General features: G+C 48.2%; 3 protein-coding genes across 6 annotated transcripts in view; 2 read left to right on the plus strand and 1 right to left on the minus strand.

Moving 5' to 3' along the window:
* Nucleotides 1-27,821, plus strand: part of HVCN1 (hydrogen voltage gated channel 1) — a 542,590-nt gene that overhangs the window by 342,220 nt on the left and 172,549 nt on the right. The gene's annotated exons all lie outside the window — the stretch shown is intronic.
* MYL2 (myosin light chain 2) lies at nucleotides 1,839-9,682 on the plus strand. 2 transcript variants are annotated; one of them, XM_006736986.3, is made up of 7 exons: nucleotides 1,839-1,947; nucleotides 3,423-3,512; nucleotides 5,667-5,742; nucleotides 6,861-6,965; nucleotides 7,556-7,634; nucleotides 7,722-7,770; nucleotides 9,347-9,682. In XM_006736986.3, exons 1-7 carry the CDS (start codon nucleotides 1,945-1,947, stop codon nucleotides 9,443-9,445), a joined length of 501 nt encoding a protein of 166 aa, XP_006737049.1. In that variant the 5' UTR covers nucleotides 1,839-1,944; the 3' UTR covers nucleotides 9,446-9,682. The 2 variants fall into 2 exon arrangements, with proteins under 2 accessions (XP_006737049.1, XP_081658379.1); XM_081802253.1 differs by lacking the exon at nucleotides 3,423-3,512 and having other exon boundaries at nucleotides 1,885-1,947.
* The window catches only part of CCDC63 (coiled-coil domain containing 63), a 31,407-nt gene continuing 13,882 nt past the window's right edge, over nucleotides 10,297-27,821 (minus strand). Inside the window, exons 5-10 of the mRNA XM_081802254.1 lie at nucleotides 27,627-27,808; nucleotides 25,711-25,931; nucleotides 20,358-20,432; nucleotides 16,514-16,706; nucleotides 13,089-13,292; nucleotides 10,297-10,490 (exon numbers count right to left, since the gene is read on the minus strand). Of these exons, the coding sequence (XP_081658380.1) occupies nucleotides 10,345-10,490; nucleotides 13,089-13,292; nucleotides 16,514-16,706; nucleotides 20,358-20,432; nucleotides 25,711-25,931; nucleotides 27,627-27,808 (1,021 nt within the window). The 3' untranslated portion in view covers nucleotides 10,297-10,344. The remainder of the gene's footprint in view (nucleotides 10,491-13,088; nucleotides 13,293-16,513; nucleotides 16,707-20,357; nucleotides 20,433-25,710; nucleotides 25,932-27,626; nucleotides 27,809-27,821) is intronic.

Below are 27,821 nucleotides of genomic sequence, written 5' to 3' on the forward strand. Positions count from 1 at the left end.
TCTGTCAGAAGATGCTCCTGGCTAATTGTGACCCACGCGTGACTGGAAAGAGGAGAATTTACATCTTTTTTTTGTCACGGCAATAAATGGTTCCTGGGTTTGTGCCCTCAAAACTGAATTTTGTTTTCACCTGAGAGGGGAGGTGAGTGATGCCTGTCTGGGCCTCATCTCCTCTCGCCCTGCCCAGAGCCTCATAAGGAAGGTCTTTTTTCATTCCCACTTTATGTGCTGAGAGAGGTGAAGTCACCGGCCCAAGGTCACACAGAGCTCAGATTCAAATGCAATTTCATCTGACTTCCCAGCCTGAGGGCTAAATCACTCCACCGTCCTGCCTCAAACCTTCTCAGGTCGAATGGAGACATTCTAACAACCCCCACTCAGGCCAGGAGGGCAGAGTCTGCCTTACTCCTTTATTAACTAGTTTGTGCATTCCTGGGAGCCAAGGATCTTGTCGGTTTTCTCCCGGCAACACCCATGGAAGGTTCTAAAACGTCAGAGCAACTGAGAACATATTTGTGGATTGATTTGCTTGATAGGATCGCCTTCCACAGTTGTGCTTGCTGGCCTTGCCCCCCAAATGCACTGGCAGCCCCCCCGGGACTGGTTAGACAAAGGGTCTCCTGCTCTGAAGTCCCCTATGGCTCCCCCTTGCATCTGGTGTAAAATCCCAAGGCTGTGATCTGCCCCACCTGCCTTGCTGACTTCACCTTGTGCCCCAGACCCCCTCACTCACTCAGCTCCAGCCACACAGGTCCTTCTGCTCCTCAAAGAAGACAATTCACCCTCTGAGGCTTTTGCTGTCCCCGCTGCTAGGAGCATTCTCTCCCAGTCTCTGCTCAGAGAGGACCCCTGAGCCCACGGGAGGCAGCCCCCGCCCGTGACTTCCACACCTCTCTATCTCATTCCGATGTAAGAAGTGTTACTACCTGAAAGTATCTTGGTTATGCATGTCTTTATCTTTGTCCATCTACTCCTTACTCACAGTGTCATGACAGGGAGTTTGTCACCTGCCAGCCCTCTCCCCCACACTAGCACAGCGCCTGGCACACAGTGGCGGGGATGAATGCTGGGGACACAGAGGACAAGGTGGTCTCTACCCCACAGGGTGTCTGGAAAATTAACTATGAGCGTGAGACACGTGTACATGGTGCCTGGCACGTAGCAAGTGCTCAGTAAGTGAAAGATGTTATTTCTTCAATCAACAAGTATTCATTGAGCAGGTGCTGTGCGCCCGTCACGAGCTAGGAGCCAGGGCGAGAGTAGTGAGGAAAACTGAAAAGGACCCTGCTTTCCCTGAGCTTTTCACTGACACTGAACAAAATAAAGAAGTGAATTACACGGTATGTCAGGAAGTGGTAAGTGCTCTGCAGAAAAACAAAGCAGAGAAGGGGTTCTGGACGGTGGAGGGTGAGTGGCTATTTTAAACAGGGTGGTGCGGAGGTCTCACTGAGGAGGTGATATCTGAGCAAAGATCTGAGGGAGGTGAGGGACGGAGCCTCGAAGATGTCTGATGGAAAAACACTCCAGGCAGAGGGAAGTGCAGGTGCAAAGGCCCTGGGGTGGGACCCTGCTCACGTTAGAGAATTTTAACAGTCTCCTCTCTGCTGTTTTCTTTCTCAAAATTGACAAGCACAAGTGCCTCCCTCCCAAGGGCTGCTGAAAGCGTGCAGCATCTCTCCCTATGACCCAGCCGCCTGTCTCTTTAACCTTGAATGCCTTTTTGGGTCTCATGTGTCACCGGGTGGCGAGTGAGCTCTCCTTACTTCAGAAGAACGGCATGGGGGTGGGGGGGCCTTAGGTGGTGTCCGCCTCACCTATTACTGCCAAAAGTGGTCATGGGGTTATTTTTAAACATGGGGAGGAAGTATTTATTGTTTCCCAGCCGAGGAGAGCTGGGCAGCCTGAGGGATTCTTCTGGGGAAGCAGTGTTGTGTCCTTTCCACCATGGTGAGTAGTGAGGGCTCTAAGAGGTGTGATGCTGCAGGGGTTGGGGGTGGGGGGAAACTGCACCTATGAGCAGAGGACCAGAGGGGAGGGGGAGAAAGGTGGCTTTCGAGGGCCCCGGACCCTGGTGAAAAAAGCAGTGCTTGCTGTGTGTGCACAGAGGAACCCCAATCAATGCCCCGATAAGCCACAAATAACAGCAGCTCCCAGGGACTCGCAAAAACAAAATAAGAGAGTTGGCTTTTTTATGGCTTGTCTACTGACCTCTTGAGGAATCAATAACTCCCAGGGCTTGCAAAATGGGATTGAACGCTTTTAAGGATCAAATTCTAATTCTTTTCTCTTGTTCAGGCAGCTGGGGAAAAGAATCTTTTTGTTTTCACCTTTTGAACTTGCAAATTTAAAACCTTTCTCCCTGTGTTGTTTGGTTAGGTGTCCCCCTCCCAAAGCAGAAAGCCACCAAATCAGAGCCAGCCTGGGGGAATGGTTAGGGGCACAGACTCTGGAGGCAGACTGCCCCAAGTGCAACTCCGGTTCTGCCTTTCTGTGACTGTGTGACCTTGGGCAAGCGACCCAACCTCTCTGAGCCCAGGCTGACTCTCCAGTAAAATGGCTATGGTAGTAATAGCATCTACTTGTGGGGTGCCTGGGTGGCTCAGTCGGTGAAGCGTATGCCTTCGGCCCAGGTCATGATCTCGGGGTCCTGGGATCGAGTCCTGCATCAGGCTCCCTGCTCAGTGGGGAGTCTGCTGCTCTCTCTCCTCCCCTCTCATACTCTATCTCGGTCTCTCTCTCAAATAAATAAGTAAAATCTTTACCAAGAAATAGCATCTACTTGCCTGGGGGGTTAAATGAAATCCTGTATGTACGGCATTCAAGCATTTGCTCTATTTCTAGTGGGGTGGGGTGGGGACACAGGTTAACTTGCTCTTCTCTGCACTGTCTGCCATACGCAAGAACAGAACATTCAGAGAGGAGATTTCACTGCCATCTGGATCAAAGGAGAATTGGGGGGGGGGAAGCAGTGGGTTTTAACACCCTGAAAAGGTGTCATTTCGTAAGGGTATTCCTCATGGTTTAGCGAGCCCGACGTGTTCCCCCCTCCAATCAATTCTCCTTCTGTGCATTACGGAAATTTTGTGAAATGTCCTGAAACAAAGGCGGCTGGATCCTGCTGGGGCTGATCTGAAAGTGTTGCCTCCTTCCCCAGAGACGCATCCCCACCTCCCCTAGTTTGCAAAGGAGGTGCTGCAGGACCCACGATCTCTGACCATCCACCAGAACCAGCGTGCTCCTGAGACACGTGATTCTGTTTTCCTCCGATCCCTCCCGTATCACCGTTTTGAGATGAGTGTGGGCCTCATACCCCCATTTCACAGATGAGCAGCTGAGGCTCACTCAGAAATGGGACAACCTCACCTAGTTCTCTAGCTCCCAGCTTCTGACTCTTTCCATTATGCTCCCCCCCACCCCCCCAGGCACCGAAGAAAGCCAAGAAGAGAGCAGAAGGCGCCAATTCCAACGTGTTCTCTATGTTTGAACAGACCCAGATCCAGGAATTTAAGGAGGTGGGTGCAGCTGTTGAACCATCCGCCCAGATGGAGAGTCCCACCTGTTAGAGAGAACGCTCCCTCGGTCCATGTTCCCTGCAGGGACCTCTGGGCTAGATGTTTTTATCCTCCAAACATTCCCAGATCCAGTCTCAACATGTGGGTGAACCATTTAAAGAAATTATTTTTAATATTTTTTGCCGATCATCAAATAAAGCACGTTTCTTGTTGAAAATGTTGGGGGGGGGGATTCAGAAAAGCACAAAGAAGAACATAAAAACTACCTACAGTTCTACCACCCAGAGATAATCAGTTAACATTCTCATATCCATCCTTCAAGTCGTTTTTGTATTACGCCTATAAACTTTTAAACTATTTTTAAACTATTTTGCTATTTTTCTTTGAGCAATTCCTCAGCAACATTTTCTATCATTTATCGAAACCACTCCTATGGTTGGAAGTTATCTTTGTTTAGACTGTTCTACAATTATGAATAACACATCTTTACTTATTTCCTTGGGGTAAATTCCTAAAAGCAGAACTGCTGGATCAAAGGCATTTTTAAAAAGGAACTAAAAACCAGGACTGCTGGCCCTCCAGAAATGCTGTACTAATCCCTACCTCCATCAGCCTCAAAAGGAAAAATTGCCTTTTCCCCCTGTATCTCCAAACATTAGGTATTAATAGCCTAAAATATTATTTCTGCCAAACTGAGAGACGAAAAAGAGTATCTCTTGGATTTTAAATTATATAGTCCCCCATTGTTGAACGCTAGCCAGGTGGAAACCCCATCGCATTCTATGGGAGTGCGCCTTATTAAGTAAACCTAAGTACCAATTAGGCCAAATTAAGCCACTGCCCGCAGGCTTAGAAGGATAGACTCTGAATTAATTTTCCAGCCGTCGTGATGGCTCACACTGAGTCATCCACACTCCCACCTGGGCGTTTAGAGGAAAATATGCTGCAGAGGCCTGTGTGTTCTGTATCAAAGAGGAAACCATTTGGGGCTTCCAAGTGGGACACGAACACTTCCACTTTTTTGTCCTCACTAATGTTCAGATCACAGGAATGTTGTGTCCCATAGGCCCCCAGGGAAAGATTTCCCAGGACGAAATATTCGTATCTGAACTTGAAATTATCACCTTGCAGGGAGAAGACGCTGCCGCCCCTTCCCCCTCACCCTGTCCCAATCTCTGGAATGAGATCAGCTGCTGGGGGGCGTGGGAGGTGGTACAAATACTTTCAGGAATCAGCTGCAAAGAACTCAAAAAAAACACGGAGATGATAAGTCATTTGTAAAATGACCAGGGCACTTACAAGGCTCTTGGGAGCCTTCATGGGAGCCACCTGGGCAACATTACCAGCCCCATTTTATAGATAACGGCTTTGGTGGTGAGGTGGGGGTGGGGAATGAGACCCCAGGTATTAACTTGATTTTTTAAATAACAACTTCATAGATATGTAATTCACACAACCCTACGTTCACCTTTGTCAGCTGCGTGCACAATTTGGTGGTTATTTACTGAAGTCACGGAGTTGGGCAGCCATAACCAGTCATTCCAGACATTCTGCTCACCCCAGAAAGAAACTGCAGGGTCATTAGCAGCCGCTCTCCCCCGCCCCCAGCCTCTGGCCACCGCCCATCTATCTTCTGTCCCCATGGATTTGCCTGCTCTGGGCATTTCATAGAAATGCATCATACAGCACGTGGCCTTTTGCCCCGGCTTCTTCCACTCAGTGTCCTGAGTCAGGGCTCATCCGTATTGTAGCTGGTGTCAGGATCTCCTTCCTTCTTGCTCAGTAGTGGTCTGTTACGTGGCTAGACCACATTTGGTGGGTCCATCCATCAGTTGATGGACATATGGGCCGTTTCCAGGTTGGGGCTATTGTAAATAAAGCTGCTATGGATGCTCAGGCACAGGTTTCCGTGGGGACAGATGTTTTCAATTCTCTTGGGTAGACGCCTAGCAGTGGAATTGTTGGATCCCATGGGAACTCTGTGCATAACGTTTTGAGGAACGGCCAGACATTTCCGATTTTTGATTCTTGATCACATGTCCTTCAGTGCTCCCTGAATCCCAGAATCCCATTTCCCCCAGTCCATAGCCCAATCTCTTGGGCTCCTCCACCCAACTTCTCCTGGGCTGACCAGCTGACCGCCCCCTTCCACAGGCCTTCACCATCATGGACCAGAACAGGGATGGCTTCATCGACAAGAATGATTTGAGGGACACCTTTGCTGCTCTTGGTATGTCTTCCCCCGCCCCTGCTAGGCGTGCAGGAGGGTCTCCTTATCCCACTCGCCTGAGGGGCAGAAGGTGGGACCATTGAAAAGGTCAAGAGCTTGTCATTTTTCAAGAAGCGGCTCAATCATGGTTGGCCTTTAAGACAAACTTCGGAAGACAGCAAAGTGTTTAGGCTTTAAGTGTCCTCACATATCTTTCATTTTTCTTTTAAAATAAATTTTTTTCTGTGATTTTGAATGCAATGCCAGCTCACAATAGAAAACTTGCAAAATTCAGAAAAGTATAAAGAAGAAAACTTAACCATTAGGTCACATTCCACTGTCGCGTTTCAGCCTCCAAATCTTTTCTAGATACATCTGGTTTTTTGTGAGTTTTTTGTTGTGGTGGTTGTTTTAAGATTGGAATCATTCTATTTTGGATTCACCTTTTTAAATTTAGCATCTCAACAGTGTGAGCACGAGTGTATGGAGCTTTTTTACAATATATGTGTCCAACCTGCCACCACGCACCCCCCCTCCACTCCCGCTCTCAGAACTCAGGGCTACCAGGAACAGCTTGCAGGTTGTGCATTACACCATTTTACAGATTACTATTCATGTCTGTAGTCACCGTAGGTTTTTATATTTAAAACATAAATTCTCTTCAGAAGGGGTGGCTTTTAAAAATTTGCACAAAGGTGCAATGTGGGCTTGTGGCAGAGGCTATAATCCAGGTATATCAGAACCTCCGAGGTTGTGTGGGTTACAGCAGGTATGATCTGACAAAGTTCCCTCAGGTGATTCTGATCTGTCTCTCCCACCTCCAACTGAGAGGGATAATTTATAATAGGAGCATTTCCCATTTAAGTAAAAAGTTAAAAGATCTGCTTAAAATGTTCCAGGTTCTGAAGACACCATTATAAAAGTAGCTAGCCCCTCTCCCCGTTGGATGTTTGGGTTGTTTCCGGCTGTCTGTCTATCATAAATAACACTGTGGAGAACATCTTTTCCAGTGAATCTGGCATCTCTGATTGTCCCTAGACTAGATTCCCTCGAGTGGAATTACGAGGGCAAATGCCAGGGTCCTGACAGCTGTTTCCGGCCCAGCCCGGGGGGCCCTGACTGTGTGTTTCCTGCCCTAGGGCGTGTGAATGTGAAAAATGAGGAAATTGATGAAATGCTCAAGGAAGCTCCAGGTCCAATTAACTTTACTGTGTTCCTAACGATGTTTGGAGAGAAACTTAAGGGTAAGTTCATGTGTAGGTCCGTGTGTGTATATTTGTGTATGTGTGTGTGCATTTGTGCGTGTGTATCTTTACGTGTCTTCATCTTTGGGCGTGAATTAAAGCACCAGGAGGGCAGACAAGGGTTGGCAGAAGATGAAGGCAGAGTAACACTGGGGGCGGGGGGGAAAACAGCAGCTCCCATTGCTCCAAGGCTCACCCTGAGCCAGACCTCATGCCACGCACTTTGGATGCATTACCTCGTTTAGTATCTAGGAGGTAGGTTCTCTTCTTATCCCTGGCCTAAGGCTCAGAGATGGAAAGCCCCTTGCCTATGGCCACACAGCTAGCAAATGCTGGAGTCAGGATTCGAATCCCAGTCTTTCTAAATCTAGATCCATGTTTGAGCTTAGGTTTGCTCAGAAATGACTGGATTCGTAGCCCATTCTTTGCAATTACCAAGGTTCAGTGCTCAGAGGAAGGCAGGGCCTTTCCTCCAAGCAAAACAGCCTGGCTTTGGCCCTTCCATCTTTGGAGGGAGTTGGGCCCTGCCTCCTGGAGTACCATGGGTTCTCGGCCACCCAGGGCATGTTCAACCCTGTTTTCTGTTTCAGGGTCAGACCCCGAGGAGACCATTCTCAACGCATTCAAAGTGTTTGACCCCGAAGGCAAAGGGGTGCTCAAGGCTGATTAGTGAGTGGGATGTGCGGGGGGGACACGGGGGTTCCCTGCTTCCCACACACACACCTGATGCCAACACCTGCTGTTCTTTCTTGGCAGCGTTCGGGAGATGCTGACCACGCAGGCCGAGAGATTTTCCAAAGAGGAGGTAATGGCCCCTTGGACGCAACACTGCACCCCAGCTCCTGTGTTACCCCCTTTCCTAAAATACCCCTGGCCCCACACTGACAGAGAACCTGCTACTGAGCCCCCTATCTCATTTCATTCTCTCAACCACCCTATCAGGTAGGGACTAGTATTCTTGTCATTTTATAGTTGAGGAAACTGAGGCCCAGGGAAGTTAGTCACTTGCCTTAAAGGACACCACCAATGCTCAACTCTGGGGCCTGGATTCAAACCCAGGTCTGTCTGACTCCAGGTCTACTTTCCTCACAGTGCACGGAGCCCTGGTTAGAGCACCGGTTTCCTGACGGAGTGAGGGTAGCTTGCAGGGTGCCGCGTACTGTCATGTAGGTTCCACACTGTGCAATTCTTCTGGATGCTGTACTCATAATATTGCAGAGTATCTATTTGTTGCAATTGTTTTCCAGCAGATGGCAGTAAAGTGTCCTGTTGTAATTTTATTTCTTCTTAAAGCAGTATATACGACTTTTTCTGGCAGGCGCAAAAGGGGGCACTTTTGCTAATTCTCCCAAAGTCCTGTATCAATAAGCAACAGTCCCATCAATGTTATTTTAATGAAATATTTAAAAATAGCTCCTGGTCAGGCCTGATGGCATCAGGTTTCACATTTCACTAAAAACTGTATTTAGATTTCCCCCTAAAACTCAAGCACTTAAAAGAGCCTGCCTTCACCTCCTACCAGCTTGGTGACTTGGGACAAGCTCTTTAACCCCACTGTGCCTCAGTTTCCTCATCTGTAAAGTGGGGATGGTAATAAAACTTTCCTGGTAGTACGCTGTGAGGATTAAACAAGTTAATATGCATAACATGCTAAAGCATGTGATAAGGACAATGTGTTAGCTATTATTGGCCAAGAGGTATTTTTAAAAATAACTAGTCAATACTTTTTAAATGTGGAAATTGCATGTTGAAAAAAAATCTAGATTTCTCATTTCCCTCAAAGAGTCAGATTCTCTCAAAAAGTGTGACCTCCTAGCCCATTCGACAACATTCGGCTGGCTCTGCCCAGTTGCTGCCCCTGTAGAGATGGGTTGTGTGTCTGCTTTTAGCCACAGGCCCCCCTTTGCTCCCTTGCACAGTCTGCCTAGCCCCTTTGTACACCTTCATTTGCGATCCCTGCTTTACCTGCTACTACAGGGCTGGATGGCCCATGGGGTCAGCACCTGCAGAAGAGCAAGGAAGGACAAGGAAGCAGGGAGGCATGGAGGGAGATGTTGAACCTCAGTTCAGGCCCAAAGAGTGTCTTGGCTTCCCCCACACCTCCCAGGGAGCCCTAGAGCTAGCATTCCCTTCTAAGAGGTCCCAAGTTGGGCCCCACACTGATCAGTTGGCTGTGGGCTGCCCCAGGAAGGCCATGACGTTGGGGCTGGCAGCTCTCTGCAGCAGCTGAGCGACAAGGCCTTCCTGGAGGGGGACCTGAGTGTCGTGTCTCCACACCCACCACAGCCCTGCTGCCTCTGCACGGGGACCAAGCCCACACCCAGCGGTCCCTCTCGCTTCCCCTCCCGTCATGCTCAGTATGTGTTGCTGGTTCATTGCAGATTGACCAGATGTTCGCCGCCTTCCCCCCGGATGTGACTGGCAACTTGGACTATAAGAACCTGGTGCACATCATCACCCACGGGGAAGAGAAGGACTGAGAGGGGCTCACCACCCAACCCTGGGCTTGTCTTTGGTGGGGAGGTGGTCCCTGCTCTCCTCTCACTTTGCCCAGTAATGCTGCCATCCCTGCTATGGGCCTGTTAGCTGGCGGCTGCCTCATTACCCACCTCCATCTTCTTTGCAGCCTCAGGGGCACATAGATACCACGTGGCCCACACCCCCCGCAGATGGAAATCCATCCAGAAGCTGTGTTCAAATAAACAGGACGTTGTGTATTTGTTCACGGTGTTTCTCTGACAGAAGTGCCTTCAGGAAGATCCTTTGCTAGTTCCCGTGAAGGCAGAGTATGAGCGAGTGATGTCCCTGCTGCCATTATTACTGAATTTTAATAACTCTTATTTGAAATAGACCTTCACAGCCACTCAGGACTATTGCTATGAAGGTCCACAATTTATTGGAATGTTAACTAGAGGACCAAAGCCCTTTTCTTCAAAGAGCTCAAGCATCTGCAGAGCCTAGCTTCCATGACCTCCTCTCCTTTAGGATGTCATTGGCATATTTCTCCCTTAGATGTGCTTAGACAGGCCCCATGAGAAATGAAGAGGAAGAGGCCTCACATTCATTCTAAGAATATGGCTCACTCAGCAAAAAATCACATCCGTTAACTATAAGAAGTTAATTTCTAATTTCAGAAGTACTAGTGGTTTGTTCTGGTCACAATCTCGGGGCGGGGGTGGGGGTGTTTCAGGAACCATGGTGACCTCCTACAACTCTTGCTTCCTGTCTCAGCTCTTCTGTCCTAATTTCTCTATCCCATCCCAGGGTGGCTCCCAGAACCCTAGTCTAGTCTCTTTGTAATGAGTGTGAGGAGGCACCAGGGTTACGGAACAAAACCTTTATTCTCTCTGGTTAAGGTACAAACGCAGCACCATCTGCCTCAGATCGCTAACTTCTTCTTGAGCCTCAGATCATCCCCCCTCTCCGGTATGCTGTCTGAGTGTAAGTCCCTGCTTCGAAACTCTCTCGCGGTATAGTTGCTGAGCACCAGCTGCCGAAGGCTGCTGTGGTCCAGGGCCTGCTCCACTGTATCAAAGAGAGGACTTGTGTGAGGGGTTTGGAAGTCAAACCCAGCATGGGGTGGGCGTAGGCAGCTTCCTTTCCAGGGACAGTGCGTCTCTGCCCCGTTCGTGGATGCCCAAGGCAAGGATGTCCAAGCCAGGTTTGGGGTCCCTTCACAGTGCTGGGAGTGGAGGGTGAGCATTCTTGAGGTTCAGGGAGGAAGAGCATTAGTAGAGAGATACTGCACAGGGATGCCCAGACAATAATTGTTTTTTTTCTCCCAGAAGAGGATGTGAAGGTGAGTTTAGTTTAATGTCAAGGAGACAGGGCCACCATGTGCAGTCGTTCGGGATGTAGACTGCCCAGACATCTGGTGGAGACAGGTGAATGGATGGGCTGAAATCCAACCCCTACTTGATTGCCAAGCCATGTCCACACAGAAGGGGCCCCTTTTCTCAATCTGTCCAGAGGGGGCGCCTCTTCGAATTCATACATATGAGCCACAGAGACTAGTGCTAAGAGAACCCAATGATTATCAACATTCCCTTGAGCGGAAGTGAAGACATCATCTGCAAGTTCCTGACCTTGTGGGGGCAGCATTACGGCACTGTGCTCTGCCACCTTCCTTTTAGGAACTCAAAGGGCCAAGGGAAGCTATGCTAAGGTGGCTAATGCCAGACCCAGGTTTCACTCCTGCTAAGTTTCTGTTGCCTCGACTAAATCAAACAAGGAGGGGGGGGGTATGTGTGAGTGCGTGTGTGTGCACGTGCGCACACCTGTGTGTTGGCACGCTTCCCCCAGTCCCCCCCATCATTGACACACCTGCACACCTGAAGTGCTACTTAGGGAAGTAGGACTTTTTTTTTTTTTAGATTTTTATTTATTTATTTGAGAGAGAATGAGAGAGAGAGAGAGGCCTGAGAGGGAGGAGGGTCAGAGGAAGAAGCAGACTCCCCGCCGAGCAGGGAGCCCGATGTGGGACTCGATCCTGAGCCGAAGGCAGTCGCTTAACCAACTGAGCCACCCAGGCGCCCATGGGACAACTTTTTTAAAAAACCCAGTTTTCTCTGATTACTAAAGCTGCTCAAGATCATTGTAAAAGAAAAATTTAAACAATAGAGAATGGTTTAACTTAGAAATGCAAAGTTCTCTGTAAATCACCACCAGAAGTACCCACTGTAAGTCAGCCTATAAAACCCTGTTTTATATGCATTATCAAGATACCTTCCTCCCTCCTCCTCCTCCTCCTCCTCTCTCTCTCTCTCTCTCGTTATATACATCTCTTTCCCTATTATACATCAGGGTTGTCAAGGGCTGTCTTGTACACTGTAGGATTTTTAACAGCATCCCTGGCCACTAGATGCCAACAGCAACCCCCACCTCCCAGTTGTGATAACCAAAAATATCTCCAGACATTGCCAAAAGTCCCCTAAGGGGTAAATCACCCCTGGTTGAGAATTACTGAATATATATATATGTATATATATTCTTATTATCCATATTTATTACAATTATATATATAATTGATATCCCCTGTGTGTGAGAGAGAGAGAGAGAGTTAATACTGTCCCATTGCGTTCTTTTCTGTGTCTGCATAGTATTCCTATTGCATGGATGGGTGAACTGTAATTCATTTGCAATGGCGTGGATGGAACTAGAGGGTATCATGTAACCAGTTTCTAATGGGTGGGCATTTCAGTCACTTCCAGTTCGGGGCTGCAGTGAACATCGTCCTACTTTCATCTTGGACTCTTGAGTAAATGCTTCTTGAAGGACCAGTTTGCAAGGGTGAGATTATGGGCTTAACAGGTGTATCCATGTCTCAGGCTTGCCACACCTGTGACTTTTAGGGCGGGGCGCCTGGGTGGCTCAGTTGGTTAAGCGACTGCCTTCGGCTCAGGTCATGATCCTGGATTCTCAGGATCAAGTCCCGCATCGGGCTTCCTGCTCAGCAGGGAGTCTGCTTCTCCTTCTGACCCTCCCCCCTCTCATGTGCTCTCTCTCTCATTCTCTCTCCAAATAAATAAATAAAATCTTTAAAATAAAATAAAATAAAATAAAACCCAGGTGGGGCCGATTTTCTCCCCACCTCCAGAGAGAAGGGCTGCTTCCCACAGTAAGGGGAGCGTCCTGAGCTTCGGCCCCAGAAAGGCGGGAAGGTCAGCAGCCTGGCCCCAGGGGCCACAGTTAGGCATCCGCTTCTGTCACCAGCCAAGTCACAGCTGCTTCAGCCATGAGGTTGGGGGACATGGTTGGGGCGGGCCAAGGGTGGAGTAAGACTCAGGGGCATAGAGTGAGGGGGACAGATGGGATCAGGGAACCTCGTGTGCCTGCAATTTGCCAGTTTGTTAACTGTGGACATTTTAAGGTTCATTTGAAACGGTCACAAAGTAGTGCTTTAAAAAAACATATATCCAGGATCACTAAACTCCGGGATCTTTGTTGTGCCCTAAGGAGAAGCATCCCCTGGAGAAACAGTCAAGGGCCACAACCACGGTGGAACCCAATGGAACACATGGGCCCACGAGGCTCATAAGGGGAAACTGAGGCTCTAGCCTGCAGTCTCTCGCCAGCACAGGTCTCCTAGCTACATGCGCAGGTCACAGGAGGAGGAGAACTCACCTTCATCCAACTTGTCGCCGAAGGGGTCAGCCCCGAACACTGGGGGGACGACCTTGATGGGTTCTGCAGGCTTGAGGAGGGCAGAGCCGCCCCAGAAAGGGTTGACAAATGGCGGCTGGACCTCAGTCTCTGCCCCTTCCATCTCCAGGATCCGCTTGTAGGACTCTAGCAGCAGCAGGTCGTTGGTCTTCTTCTCAATGATGGCTGGAAAAAAATCGATCAGAACCAAGGCGGCAGCTGAGGGACCTGGTTCGGGGTGGGGAGGCGTGGTAGGGATTGGGCGTGACGCCCCCTGCTGGAGAGGAAGGGCAGGGACTGGAGGAGGCCTTTCTTGTGGGTTATTCCCATGCATTCTCCAGGGGGCAGTATCACCCCGAGGGGGCAAAATTTGATAGTTGAGAGGCAACAACAACAACAACAACAACAAACCTGACTTTATAACATAAAACAGATATGCATACAGAACATAAACAACTAGACTAGTGTATCAAGTGTATCTAGTGTATCAAGAGTGTTAAAATTGCCTGAGGACAACAATAAGGAAAAGAATGTCTAAAAAGACTCCTTGGGGGCGCCTGGGTGGCTCAGTTGGTTAAGCGACTGCTTTCGGCTCAGGTCATGATCCTGGAGTCCCTGGCTCAGGTCATGATCCTGGAGTCCCTGGATCGAGTCCCGCATCGGGCTCCCTGATCGGCAGGGAGCCTGCTTCTCTCTCTGACCCTCCCCCCTCTCATGTGCTCTCTCTCTCTCCTTCTCTCTGTCTCAAATAAATAAATAAAATCTTTAAAAAAAAAAAAAAAGACTCCTTGGGAGGCAATAATGAAAAGGAGGTTGAGAAACACTGGGTTACACCAAAAACTGGGAGCCCTGGGCAGCCCCTTAAACTACTGATTTTTTTCCCCTATGCACTCTCTGTCTCAGGCTTCTGGGCCTTTGCTCATGCTGTTCCTTCTGCCGAGAATGCCTTTCCCCACACCCCTCCCTGAATAATGCCTGCTGGTGTTTTCAGACTTGGATCAGGGCTCTGCCCCCTGCAGGAACGTTTCTCTGACCTGCCTATTCCGGGGGACCTGCCCTACCTCTGTGTTTCATAGCCCCCTACTGTCACCAGAGGCGTGTGTTCATTCACTCACTCTACAAATGATTATCGGATGCCTGCCAGGCGCAGTGCTGGATGCTCCCAATGCATGGGGGAAAACAAAACAACAGTAACAGTAACAACGAAGACAAGATGCAGTCCCTGAGCTGATGAAGCTCATAACTTTCAGTGTATGTGAAGAAGATGGAAAGAAAGACAAATTCAACAAGGAAACAAATAGATAAACATATCCCTTGCTATACGGATGCTCATTATCTAGATTAGGTAACTACTGGATTTGGATACAATGTTTTAAATAAACCTTACACTACCTGTACTGTGGCTATTCTTTCTGAAAATCGGGAACCAAAAATATTTGCATCTGGAACTTGCTATCAGATCTCGAAAACCTCATAGATTCAGAGAGTGAGAGCCACCTGTACATGGAGACAAACTGGGTGACTGCTACATAAAGGGGCTGCCATGACAGGGAATAATAGTGTGTGTGGAGGGGAGACCAGCTACAGGTCAGGCAGCAGAGGAAAGCCTTGCTAGAGAAAGGACATTTAAACTGAAATCTGAGAATGAGGAGGAACTGGGACAAGGATTCCAGGAACAGCTTGTGCAAAGGCCCTGAGGTGGGAATGTGTTGAGGGGAGGGTTGCAAGAATACATAGGAGAGTGTGACTTGAAGTGGTAAGCAAGGACAGAGAGTAGGACGAGGGAGTTGAGAAATGGAAGCAGGGGCCAGGCTGTGCAGAACCTCATAGGCTGTGGGCAGGAAGGAGTTAACACAGCAGTCCTGACTGATCTTCTTTTTTTTAATTTTATTATGTTAATCACCATACATTACATCGTTAGTTTTTGATGTAGTGTTCCATGATTCCTTGTTAGCGTATAACACCCAGTGCTCCATGCAATACGTGCCCTCTTCTTTGAAAGGCCTGCTTCCCAGGTTGGCACCAGGCTGGCATCGGGGAACTTGGGTTTCAGGAAGGTTCCTATCATCATTAACTGATAATAGCAGCTCAGTGTGCCTAAACTGTGTATACAAAACGTGTTTCTGCTAAACACCTGTTTTTTCCCACACCCTGGGCACGGTGTCTCTAATGAGCTTCCCTGGTTGACAACATTTCAGCTATGGGCACAACTCAATGCTGGGGGAATTAAGCACATCCTGTGTGACCCCACTGGGAGAGAACCCTTGGAAGCTTGCTCCTGGCTTCCTCCAGACTTCACTCCAGGCTCCTTTTTCCTTTTGCTGATGTTGCTTTTTATCCTTTTGCTGTAACAAATCATAGCCCCAAGTACCACCATATGCTGAGTCTGTGAGCCCTCCTAGCAAATCACTGAACCTGGCAGGAGGGGGCATCATGGGAAACTCCCAAACACAGATGGTATTAAGAACCATAGGTTTTATTCTAAGAGCTGTGCAAGCTGTTCATTCCAAATTGTCCTGATCTGTGGAGGTGCATCCCTCCTGCTCTATCCTGAGCTCAGGCTTATGGCTAGAAATGTGTGAAATAGGCATTTGCTACATGCCAGGCACCGCTCTGAGCACCTTATTTCTTCCTTTCCAACCTGTATGCTTTTCATTTCTTTTTCTTGCCTTATTGTATTGCTTAGGACCATCACTATGATATTGAATAGGAGCAGTGAGAGCAAACATTCTTGCCTTGTTCCTGATCTTAGAGGGAAAACATTCAATTTTTCACCCTCAAGGGTGAGGTTAGCTGTAGGTTTGTTTGTTTAAGAGAAAGAGAGAGAGCACAAGCAGGGGGGAGGGGCAGAGGGAGAGGAGATAGCTGACTCCCTGCTGAGCAGGGAGCCCTATGTGGGGCTTGATCCCAGGAGCCCAGGATCATGACCTGAACTGAAGGTGGACACTTAACCACCTGAGCCACCCAGGCGCCCCTAACTGTAGGTGTTTTGTAGACACCCTTCAAGGTTAAGCAAGTTTCCTTCCAGTTCTAGTTTGTGGAGAGTCTTTCATGAATGGATGTTGAATTTGTCAAATGCTTCTTCTGTCTCTATTGATATGATCATAAAGTTTTACTAAAATTAAATTTTATTTAATCTTCCCAACAATCTTATGAGGTAGGTGTTAGGTTTACTCCTCAATTTTTTTTTTTTGGATGAAAAAACTAAAGCATGGAGAGGTTCAAAAAGTTGCCCAACGGCCCACGACTAGTAAGAGGAGGACCAGGATTTGAACCCAGGCAGGCCAGCGTTAGTGCCCAATGCTTCTCCACTAGGCTCACCACCACCCAAAGAACAAGTCCTCGTGCCTGCTCATAGAAAGCTCTGGAAATGGTTCCATGGTCCAACGGGCCCCAGCTTGACTCACCAAAGTACTGTGGAAGGTTGTTGTCCGTGATTTTCCCCGTCTCCCCTAAGTGCCCCAGGATTGTGGTGGCATCACAATTAATCTTTTTAAACAGATTCTCCACCGAGTTCTTGAGATACTCCAAGGTCTTGCTGATTTCCTTGTAGCTGTTCTCATACCTATCTGCCTCCTCTGTGGTCTTCTTCAGTTTCTCCTGGTAACAGACCCCAATTCCCACCTCGCATCAGCCAGACTGCCACCCCGGGCTCAGCCCCCCACCCCCAATGAGGACCTTCTGTGCCAATGGGAGTTTGGGACCCCCTGGAAACAGGGTCTCTGAACTACAGATTTTCAAACCTCTCAGGGGGTGCCAAATCAACTTATAAGCCTCAATCAGCATTTTAAAGAAAGAAAATAAATAGAACAGAAAAGAAAGGAAGAGCAAATACTAATATGCATTACAGGTAAAGAGGGGAAATATTGTTAAATGTACATTTTGTTTCACTTACATATACGTACATGTGTCTATATGTGTACTGAATTGCTATAACTTTTAATTTAATTTTTTTTTAAAGATTTTATTCATTTATTTGAGAGAGAGAATGAGAGACAGAGAGCATGAGAGGGAGGAAGGTCAGAGGGAGAAGCAGACTCCCTGCCGAGCAGGGAGCCCGATGCGGGACTCGATCCCGGGACTCCAGGATCATGACCTGAGCCGAAGGCAGTCGCTTAACCAACTGAGCCACCCAGGTGCCCCTAATTTTATTTTAAATAGGCTCCACACCCAGCATTGGCCCAAAGTGGGGCTTGAACTCACAACCCTGAGATCAAGACCTGAGCTGAGACCAAGAGTCAGATGCTGAACTGACTGAGCCACCCAGGTGCCCCAGGATTACAATATCTCTTAGAAGCTGGTGATTCATTTTTTTAACGTTCCTGGCCCACAGGAAGGAATACATTTTACATTGCAGCCCAATGTATGCATACATACATACAGACGTGTGCCCATGGGTGTGTGTTCACGTGTATTATCTAATCAAATGAAGTGTAAGTTTCACAAATCAATACTCTCACTGCGTGTTTTCATCTTTTCTGTTCTGTTTCATTATTTTTAAATGCTGGTTTGATCCGACGAACTGATTTTACCACTTGCAGTTTAAAACACATCATGCTAGCCCAGTGGTTCTCAAAGTGGGGTCCCAGGACCAAGAGTATCGGCTTTACCAGGCAACTTGTTCGAAATGTAAATTCTTGGGCTCCAGTCCAGACCCTGATTCAGAGGCTCTGGGGATGGGCCTGGCAACGTGTGTTTTAATGAACCTCCAGGAGACTGTGATGCACGGTGAAGTTTGAGAAACCCTGCAAGTCCACTGGATCTTGGCTGCCCACTGGTATCACCTGGAAGCTTCAAAACACCTGCTGCCTTGGCCCCAGCCTCAGAGATTCCGGGCCTCAGGAATTTTAAAGCCTCCAAGGTGAATCTGATTTGCAGCCCCGGGCTGAGAATCCCTGCTCTGGGGTGAAAGCTTCGGGTCACTTCCTGTCTCTCCCTCTGAGTCCGTGGCTTGCTGAGGTGAACCCGGCCCTGTGAGGAGCTGTTCCCTGTGGCTCCATATGCATCATCCCAAATAACAGTCCCAAAGGGTCAGTCCTATCCACACCCCCCATTTTCCAGGTGAGGAAACGGAGGCTCCAAAGCACACAGCCCGGAGAGGGAAGCCAAGATCTGGACCGTCACTCAGCCGCCACGCCCAGCAGCTTCCTCTGTGCCCAGCGCCCGGGGCCGAGAGACCTCCGGTGGCGGCAAGATCTGCCGTCTCACCTACGGGTGCATGAGGGGATCCCGTGGTTAAACGGAGAGCCTGATGCGACGGCATCAGACCCAAGCGTTTGTTCCCAGGGCCTGGCTGCCAAACTCTTATGCAAAACCCTCCTGTTAAGGGACAGGTGACACCACTACTCCCAGAGGGGCAGAAGATGATGGAATGGAAGGTGTGTGGAAAGGTTCCAAGACTAGAACGGAGGTAAACGATCTTTAGCAGGGGGTAAGAAACAAGGGCTCTTGTGATCCCATTGCTTTCAAGACAAATTCTCCTGTTTGGAGTATTTGCATTTGAAAAGAGGCCTCCAGAAGTCATGCTACAACCAAAAGAACAAAGAGGGGATGGAAGGACTTCAGAGGTGGGGGAGATGTTGGAGGCTGCCCCACCAGCCTCCCCAAGGTGCCCCTTTTGAGGCCTTCAAAACCCCGAGATGCAGAACGGCACCAGTCCCAGCCCCAAGGAAGCATCTGGACACTGGATGGCCCTGAGCTGAGGACATGGGACCCCAAGCACGTGCTCAGCTTGAGGAGGGTCTCCTTGGACTGGGGACCTGCTTGGAAGTTTCATTCCTGGGAGAGGCCTCTCTGAGCCAGAGGGGCAAAATGGGTGCCTTGTGCTTTGCTGCCCCCCAGTGGCCTACCAGAGAATGGCACTGCCATCCCGGTAACCAGGTGCATGCCAACAAAGAAAAAAATATGTCACAGAGAAGGAAAGGATAATGACCCAGGAGCGCAGTTCCTGGGCCGGAACTACTGGATTAGAGCAGGGCTGTGTGGTCACACTCTCTGGGTTCATATCTTTGTCAGACGTTTGCTATCCATTCTCCGCTTACACCTTAACAACAAACTCCTGATTGTATTTGGGGTGGCAATGTGCCCAGCTGAAGTTCTATTTCCAATCCTCCTCTCCAATAGAGATGGCCAGTGAGATGTAAACACAGAAGGCATTGACTGAGTCTTCACGGAAAGAAACTTTTAAGCTGCCCAACAGTCAGTGAAGTTGTTTTTGCCTCCCTGACTTTCTTCCTGCCTGGAACATATATGGGATGGCTGGATCATTGGCAGCTACAATACAACCATGAGGCATCCTTGGGAATGTAAGCCACACACCAAAGATGGCAAACAGGAGGAGCCTGGGTCACTGATGACATCATGACCAGCCCTGAAGGACCTATCTCCAAACTTCTTTCTTTTTTTTTTTTTTAAGATTTTATTTATTTATTTGACAGAGAAGGAGACAGCTAGAGAGGGAACACAAGCAGAGAGAGTGGGAGAGGGAGAAGCAGGCCTCCCACCGAGCAGGGAGCCGGATGCGGGGCTCGATCCCAGAACCCTGGGATCATGACCTGAGCCAAAGGCAGACGCTTAACGACTGAGCCACCCAGGCGCCCCTCCAACCTTATTTCCTAAAAGTAAATAATTCTACCTTGCTTAAGCCATTGTTACTTTGGTTCCTTGTGATTAGCAACTAAATACAATGCAAAGCTCTTATACAGCATCCCAGCTCCATAATGTTGGTCAAGGGACTTTACCTCTCTGAACCTCAGTTTCCTCATCTGTACAATGTAGAGATCACAGCACCTACCTCATAGGGCTGTTGTGAGGATTAAATGAGATAGTACAAGCAAGGCGCTTAGCTCAGTGTCTGATATGTAGTAATTGCTCAACAAATGTTCATAATAACTGTTATTGATTGAGAGCATGCCACAGCCAAACAAGGAGGAGAGAAAAAAAAATACTGAGGCAGAGCTCTGTCTGGGACGAAGTTATAGGCACAAGTGCCTGGGCTAGGCTCCCTGAAGTCGGGGAGTCTTTAAAATGGACATAGAGGCTATAGGGACAAAACTCTGCAGCAGTATTTGTAGCGGAGGTGGCCCGAGACGAAGGCTCAGGACATGTCAGTACACGAGCCAGGCCAATAGAGTCTCATCAGGCAGATACCATATTCTCCTCTCGAGAACCACCAGACAGGCTGCCTGATGAACAGACAGACAGACAGACAACAGAGACTCCCATGTCCCTCCCTCCCCACCCCGGTCTTACCTCCATCTCTCTCAGGACGGAGTGGTTGTCATCATGGGATGAGTTCTGCTGGGATCGCAAGAAGATGATCTCATCCTGTTCATGAGAGAACCAGACCATAAGGAAAAGTGGGTGCTCCCCTCCCACCACACCTAAAACTAAGCCTGTGCCTTGAGGAGATGATGAGGATTTAAATTATCTGTTTTGAGAGCCCCCAAATCCCTGGGCTCCTCTTATGCCCCTCTTCTTTCTGATGTCTTCCTCTCTTTTTTTTAAGGTTTATTTATTTTTATTTTAGAAAGAGAGAGAGAGAGGAAGGGCAGATGGAGAGAGAGAGAATCTCAAGCAGACTGCCCACTGAGCACAGAGTCCAATGTGACTCAGGTCTCAAACCCAGGACCCTGAGATCACGACCTGAGCCGAAATCAAGAGTCGGACGCTTAAATGACTGTGCACCCAGGTGCCCCTTATGTTTCTTAATTAAAAGGAGGATGAGGGCATGGGTGGGTGGGAGGTTCATCCTTTTTGGAGAATTGTCTAGAACAGCACAGTCAATAGAACGGTAATGGTGGCAGAGTTATCTCAGCACCACCCAGTCCTGCAGCCACCAGCCCCTCATAGGTACTGAGCACTCGAAGTGTGGCTAGTGCCGCCGAGGAACTAATTTTCAATTTTACTTAATTTAAATGAATTTACACTTAAATAGCCACACATGGCTAGTGCTACTATAATGAATGCAAGGCAGCTCCAGAGCAGGGGTTATCAAATTCTAGCATGAATCAGAACCATCTGGAGGTTTGTGAAAACACAGATTGCTGGGCCCCTGTCCCAGAGGTTCTGGGCCAGTAGTTCTGGGTGGGGCCCAGGAATGTGCATTTCCCAAAAGTTCCCGGGAGCTGCTGCTACTGTTGCTCCAGGGACCAGATTCAAGAACCCCTAGGGCTAGAACAATGTGTCCAAATAGAAAAGGCTACCTTTTGAGTAATTTCATCTCTAGGAATCTGTCCCATGGAAATAGTAGGACATGTGGGCAAAGTGGCTGCTCAAGGCTGTCTGTCATGTTATTACTTATAATGGCCCCCAGTTAGAGACAACCTAAATGTCTACTGATAGTGGATCAGTTAGATCAATGATGGCACATTCATATCATGAGGGGAATGGGTCTCAAATAAAAATACGGTTAAAAATTCAGATTCCTAGCCCATTCTCAGAGAATCTAGGTTTGTAAGTATGGGATAGAATTTGGGGAATCTGCATTTTTAAGAAGTAGCTTATGATTCTACTACAGAGCATCCAGGGTCTCCAGAAGCCATTAAAAAGAACATAGAAGATGTTGGGAGGTGTCTATGATGAATTTTGGCGGGGGGAAAGTTTCAAAACAGTATGAACAGTCTAGAATGGTCCCAGTACTATAAATGGGCACCTTTCCTGAGTCAGGACCTTTGCACTTGCTGTTTCTTCTGCCTGGAACATTCATCCCCCAGAGATCTGCATTGCTTATTCCCTCACCTACAAGTCTGCTCAAATCTTAGCTTTTCAACTTCCCATGCCCTCATTTGGCTCCAGAACCCCTCTTTACCTGCTGTACTTTTTCTTTTTATCCACACCACTTTTCACTTTTTAATATACTCTATAATTTATGTGTTTATTAGGCTTATTGTTTATTGTTTCCCTCTGCCAGAATAGAAGCTCCAAGCAGGCAGAACTTTTTGTCATTTTGTTCACTGTGCCATAATCAGTGTCTAGAATAGTGCCTGGCACATAGTAGGTGCTCAATAAATACTTGCTGGATAAACAAAACCAAAAGAACATTTCTTGCAATCAGAACATGTAACTCTTGGGGTGCCTAGGTGGCTCAGTCGACTAAGCATCTGCCTTCAGCTCAGGTCATGATCCCAGGACCCTGGGATTGAGCCCTGCATCAGGCTCCCTGCCCAGAGGGGAGCCTGCTTTTCTCTCTCACTCAAATAAATAAAATCTTAAGAAAAAGAATATGTAGCTCTCTATATACTATAGGATAATCACTATGTGAAGTTTTAAAAGCATCACACCCCCCCCAAAAAGAAGTCAGAAGGAAATAGATCAAAATACCAACAATGACTATCCCTAGGGAATGGGAAAATGGGTGATTTAAAAAATTCAATCCTTAAGTAGTTTCCAAATTTTCTATAATGAGCATATCCTTCTCTTACAAGATTTTTAAAATATAAGCATTTTCACTAGAAACGAGTGTTTTCAGGAATTATTCAGCAGGCATTTGCTGCTGTATTAAGTCCCAAAAGACACAGTTCTATAACTTCAAAGAAAAGCTCAGAAGCTACTGTTCTGGTCTGAACATCATTCTACTAAAGGAGAGCCTGAAGCCCAGGGTGATCATGGGCTTGCCTATCCTTCATCAGATACACTCATGCTAAGGCCAGAGATAGGCTGTGTAGCCTAGAGAGAGGAGACCATCATGGTAAATGGGAAAGATCAAGGTCAATTTTGTTTAGTAACCATTTCTTGATTGGGTCAGTTTCTGACTAGCATCCTCACATCCCTCTGCTATGGTCTGTCCCTGTCATCCCCCTGGGACTAGGAAGGTGCTGTCTGCTAGAAAATGACCTGCCCAATTCCCAGGTCCTGAATGGACCACCCATCCTTCCATCCTTCAGATCTCCGCGTCCAAAGATTTCCCATGCAATACTGAAGATGGCCACCTGAGGGCAGTAGCGAAGCACCTACGCCGGAGGCAGAAGCTCCAAAGGCTTGCAGGGCCCAGCGGGCCTGGGACACAAGAGCGGATCCGACCCAGCTGGTGCGGGTGGATGTGAGCCAGGGGCCTTCAGCTTAGAGTGGAGGCTGCGGGGCCAGAGTCGTCAGATGGGATTTTCCAAGAGAAACCAGAAATCCAGGTTTTCATGTGGAATATCCTGATTTTTAAATGTTGGCAACTAATAATTTTTAAAACGGGGGGGGAAGGGGAGACCAAGCAAAAGAACAATGAGAGCAGGATTCAACCAGTTACGACCTCTGACCCCGGCGCTCTCTCCAGAAGGGGTGAAGTCAGTTGTTAGAATCCTAATTGTTTTGGATTTATATATTTTTCTTACCTGAACCCTAGTTTGCGCAGAGGTGCCACAAGAAGACAAGAAGGTAAGGGTCCAGGCAACCCTCCAGCCACCCCTCCCACACCCCACCCGGCTCATCCAAAACTGCTCCATTTTACCTGTTTTCTCTACCGTGTTTCCTCACAACCTGACTTTAAATGAAAATGTTCTGTAGCTTTATTTTATTTTATTATTATTATTATTATTTTACAGAAGTTGGGAAAGTCCTGCTCTAGTCCAAGTAGGTCATTCTACAGATGTGGAGAATGAAGCCAGACAGGGCAGGAGTGGCCATCTGTCATCAGACACACTGGTCCTGACAGAGACAGTCTGTGTGGCTGAAGGAGAGAAGGACACCATCCTCATGGTGAATGGCAAGGTCAAAGTCAATTATTGTTTTGGAGCCATTTCCTGGTGCCTCCCACTGTGTGCAGGGCCATCCTGGGCATCAGGAAAGCAGAGGGAATACACAATTGTGACTGTCCCCTGGAAGATCACCTTCCAGAAGGGAGACAGAGGGCTGTTCAAGCTCATCTCTCCCCCCACCCCCCACCTCCTCTACACACACTGAGCTGGACATTCTCCATTTCTCCCCAAATCCACCTGCCTCTCTTCCCCACCCTCTGCCGCAGACCCCAGGGGCTACGGCTCTGGGCTCCCTTGTCCCCTGGCTTGGGTTGCACCCAAGGGAGGCACCAGCTGGAGATTAGTGGGTGGAAAGAGGTTGGGGGTACTTGCCCTCCTCACCCACCGAACTTGGCAGGTCACTAGCTTGGCCACAATCCCTCCAGGAGAGACACAGAGACACCCTCCTCCACACACCTCATTCCTGATTCCAGAAACAGCTCCTTCCTCTCACCTATTCTGGAGCCCTCTCTCGCTCGTCCTGCACTTTCCCCTTGTAATTTCCTTAAACCTTTGTAAATAGTCCCTTTTTAAAAAACCCACCTCTATTTACCCAGTTGGGGCATGCCATCTGCTTCCCATGACCAGCCTGATACCACCACCTTCATTCCTATCATGTTTGCGTGTCACCTGTATGATTATTACCTATCACTCTATTATTGTCTATTAATAGTTTTCTTTCAATCAGCCAGATTGTGTTCATTTTATGTTTATCATTATTTGTTTACTGTTATTATTACTTATCACCCTAAGTGATTAAATCACTAGTTTGCAAACTATATTTGTCTTAATCCTCATAAAAATTAACTCACAACTAGTAAATTAAAATGTTTGCACCTGTGTTCGGGCTACTAGCTATTTGCACATGGCCAATGCACCTGCTCCGTATTCAGGAAACAGTGACGCTGCAAAAGGAAGTGGCTCCCTTCACCATACAAACAGCACAGGGACCTCCAAGGGAGGAGTAATGAATTCCCAGTGGTGGTGACATTTGTGCACGGTCAGGACTAATGAGCAGTATTTCATCAGAAGAAAAGCAGGAGGTGGGGACACAAGGAAAGCCTCAAAGGACAGCTGAGACTGGCAGCTGTGGAGGGTGCCTTTGGGGTGATGAGGGGAGGTGAACCTGCCAAGGCAGATTGAAGCCAAGTTTTGAAGGGGCCTGAGTGTCACACTAAGGAGTTTAGATTCTATGCTATGCAGACAGTTCCAAAGGCTGTTTATGTGTGTTCTGGGAAGTAAGTGGCCCAAGGAGCCAATTAAGTTTGGGAAATTATGGACTCAACAAAGGTAAATAGGTTTCTTCATTGCGGGACTTGTCAGAGCCTTTATGATGCTCAAGTACATCAATTCTCTTCAAGGTGGATTGACCATCTCTCCTCAATTCTGTGAAGCTGTTGATTAACAGGAGTCAGCAAGCTCTTAAGGCAAAGGGCCAGATAGATATTTTAGGCATTGCAGGCCACATATGATCTCTCTTGTGTATATCCTCTTTTTTTTTTTCTTTTAACCCTTTAAATGTATAAAAACCATTCTTAGCTCATGGCCTATACAAAAACCAACCACAGGCTGTATCTGGCCATGGCTAGTTTACTGAACCCTGGATTATGGAACATGCCATGGATTATAAATGTCACTATTGGGGGTGTGGGGGCAGGACCACATTACATGTTTGTGTCAGTTGGAAGACAAATACCAATTTCAGAAAGGTTAAAATGAAGGGGGGATCCCTGAAGAAATATAGTGTTTCCCAAACCGATTAGACCTCAAGGCCCTCTTTACAGGGCATCTCAAGGTGTGCTTTGAGGAACCCGCTTTGAGAAAGGCTGTGGTGAGGGTGTGCGCGTCCCAGGCCTATAGGAAAGAAGAGCCGCCCCCACCTGGATTTTCTGGGTCTTCTTGTGCATTGTCTCCATGTCATTGTTGAGCTCTGTGACATACGTGAACCGAGCGAAGTTCTTCTCCTCCTTGGCCAGAAAGTCCTCGATGAGCTGATTCAGGTTCCCATCCTTGGTCAGCTTCAGCAGCCGGAGGTGGGCCACCTCATAGCTCTCGAAACTCTCACCCTTGCCCTTCTTCCTGTGCTTCTTTGCCTTGAGAGCTAGGAAGGAAAAGCCAGCAACCGTGAATCTGAAAGGAAGCTGCTCAGAGCAGTGCCAGGCAGGGAGACATGCTCCATAATATTGTCACTGTGCCCTGGGGAGGAGGCTAGACTTTTCCAGGAGTGGGGGCAAACGCATTACTCCTTAGTCGCTTCACAGATATTTAATTGAGCATCTACTAGGTGCCAGACGCTGTGCTGGGCTCTGCAGACACAAAATCCCTGCCCCATGGAGCGTTTAGTGGAGGAATCAGACAAAAAGAGGAAAGAAAAGGAGATACCCACATAAACAGAAGTACATCACCACACTGTGGCTCAGGTCACAGAGGAGCAGCATCAGATGCTGTGATGGGGGAGCTGCATGGCCAGGGAAGGCCTCTCGAACAAGGTGACATTTGAGCGGGGTGAAGCTCAAGGGAACCTGGTGGCAGGCTCAGACCTTGGCAAATTCAAGGAATTAGAACCAAGAAAGTTCTCCAAGCTTTGTTCTCTCCCACATGATGCCTGCCACAGCCCCACATTTCCTGAACTCAGTCTTGTCTCTGATTTAACCTCCAAATGGCCATCACAAAGATCTTTTTAGATCTTCCTAGGCACATCTGGCCATGTGACTTCTTTACCTGTTGTTATTTAGAGAGTGAGAGGTGGGGTTTCTCAGAAACACACTTTTTGCAACACCACAGTCCCAAATGAAAAGGCAGGAGGAGATGGGAAATGCCAAAAGCCCAAAGCCCAAATGCAGTCACCCGGTGTGTGTGTGGGGGTGGGTGGCGGTGGTTTCCTCCAAAGAGCTCAGATTTTTCAGTCTGTTCAGGGTAGAGTAAAAATAACAGCCCTGAGACTGTTCTCCACAGAAAGGGCTCTTCTTGCAAGGTTGGCGCGTGGCCGTACCTGGACACTTAGATGGTAAACAGTTCCCTACACGGATATCAGACTTTCCCTAAACGCTAGGAGCGCCTCACTCTGCCTAGGCCATAGAGATGGTGTGTGTGTGGTTCATGCCGAACACCTGCTTTCCTTCCAGGAGGCTGGAATTGGGGTACGCCAGGGAGAGGACCCCTATGTGACCAGCGCCCAGTGAGATCTTGGGCACTGAGGCTCTAATGAGCTCCCCTAGTAGATACCTCTTCATACATGTCACAGGGAGATGCTAGGGGAATTAAGCATGTCCTGTGTGACTGCCCTGGAGAAGATTCTGGAAGCTTGTGCCTGGTTTCCTCCAGACTGTGCCCCCATGTGCCTTTCCTCTTTGCTTGCGTGTGCTTTGTGTCCCGACTGCCTACTCATGCATGTCACTACATGCTGAATCTTATGAATCCTCCCAGCGGATCACCAAACCTGGGGGGTAGTTCTGGGGACCCGACACCCAAGTCTCCTCCCCCAAACAATGGAAGAGGAGCCTCAGAGTAAGGACGCAGCCTCTGGGTTAGGATTGGCAGATAAAATACAGGACGCCCAGTTAAATTTGAATTTCAGACGAACCGTGTATGTTTTTCAAGTATCATCGCGTCCTAATTGCCGATAACCAACAAATAACTTTTTATTTCATTTTAAAAATTTATTCGCTGTTTATCTAAAATTTAAATTTAACTAGACATCTTGTAATGTTACTCGCTAAATTTGGCAACCCTACTCCAGAAGGCCTTGGGCCCCCTCAGTTGAGAGGGAGCCAGAAAGAATGCCTGGAGAGTGTACCTTCTTCCTTTTTGGCCTGCTCCTCGAACTCCAGACGGTCATTCAGTTTGATAAGCAAGAAGGACTTGAGCTTGGTCTCGTGGGCATAGACACGCTCCAGCTCTCGGATCTCCTGGTTGTACTGAGAAATGTCCTTCTGCTGGCGGTCCTTCATGGCGGCCATGCGAGCCGTGGCTTCCAGCCTGAGCGAGGCGG

The sequence above is a fragment of the Leptonychotes weddellii genome, chromosome 13 (genome assembly GCF_054177405.1).
Source record: "Leptonychotes weddellii isolate Sample4059 chromosome 13, ASM5417740v2, whole genome shotgun sequence".
Classification (NCBI taxonomy): domain Eukaryota; kingdom Metazoa; phylum Chordata; class Mammalia; order Carnivora; family Phocidae; genus Leptonychotes; species Leptonychotes weddellii.

Bases quoted from the DNA above. Each gene is read 5' to 3' on its own strand.
- MYL2 (XM_006736986.3), top strand. The intron at 3,513-5,666 runs GTGGGTGCAGCT...CCCCTTCCACAG, and splicing joins AGATCCAGGAATTTAAGGAG to GCCTTCACCATCATGGACCA. The intron at 6,966-7,555 runs GTAAGTTCATGT...TTTCTGTTTCAG, and splicing joins GTTTGGAGAGAAACTTAAGG to GGTCAGACCCCGAGGAGACC.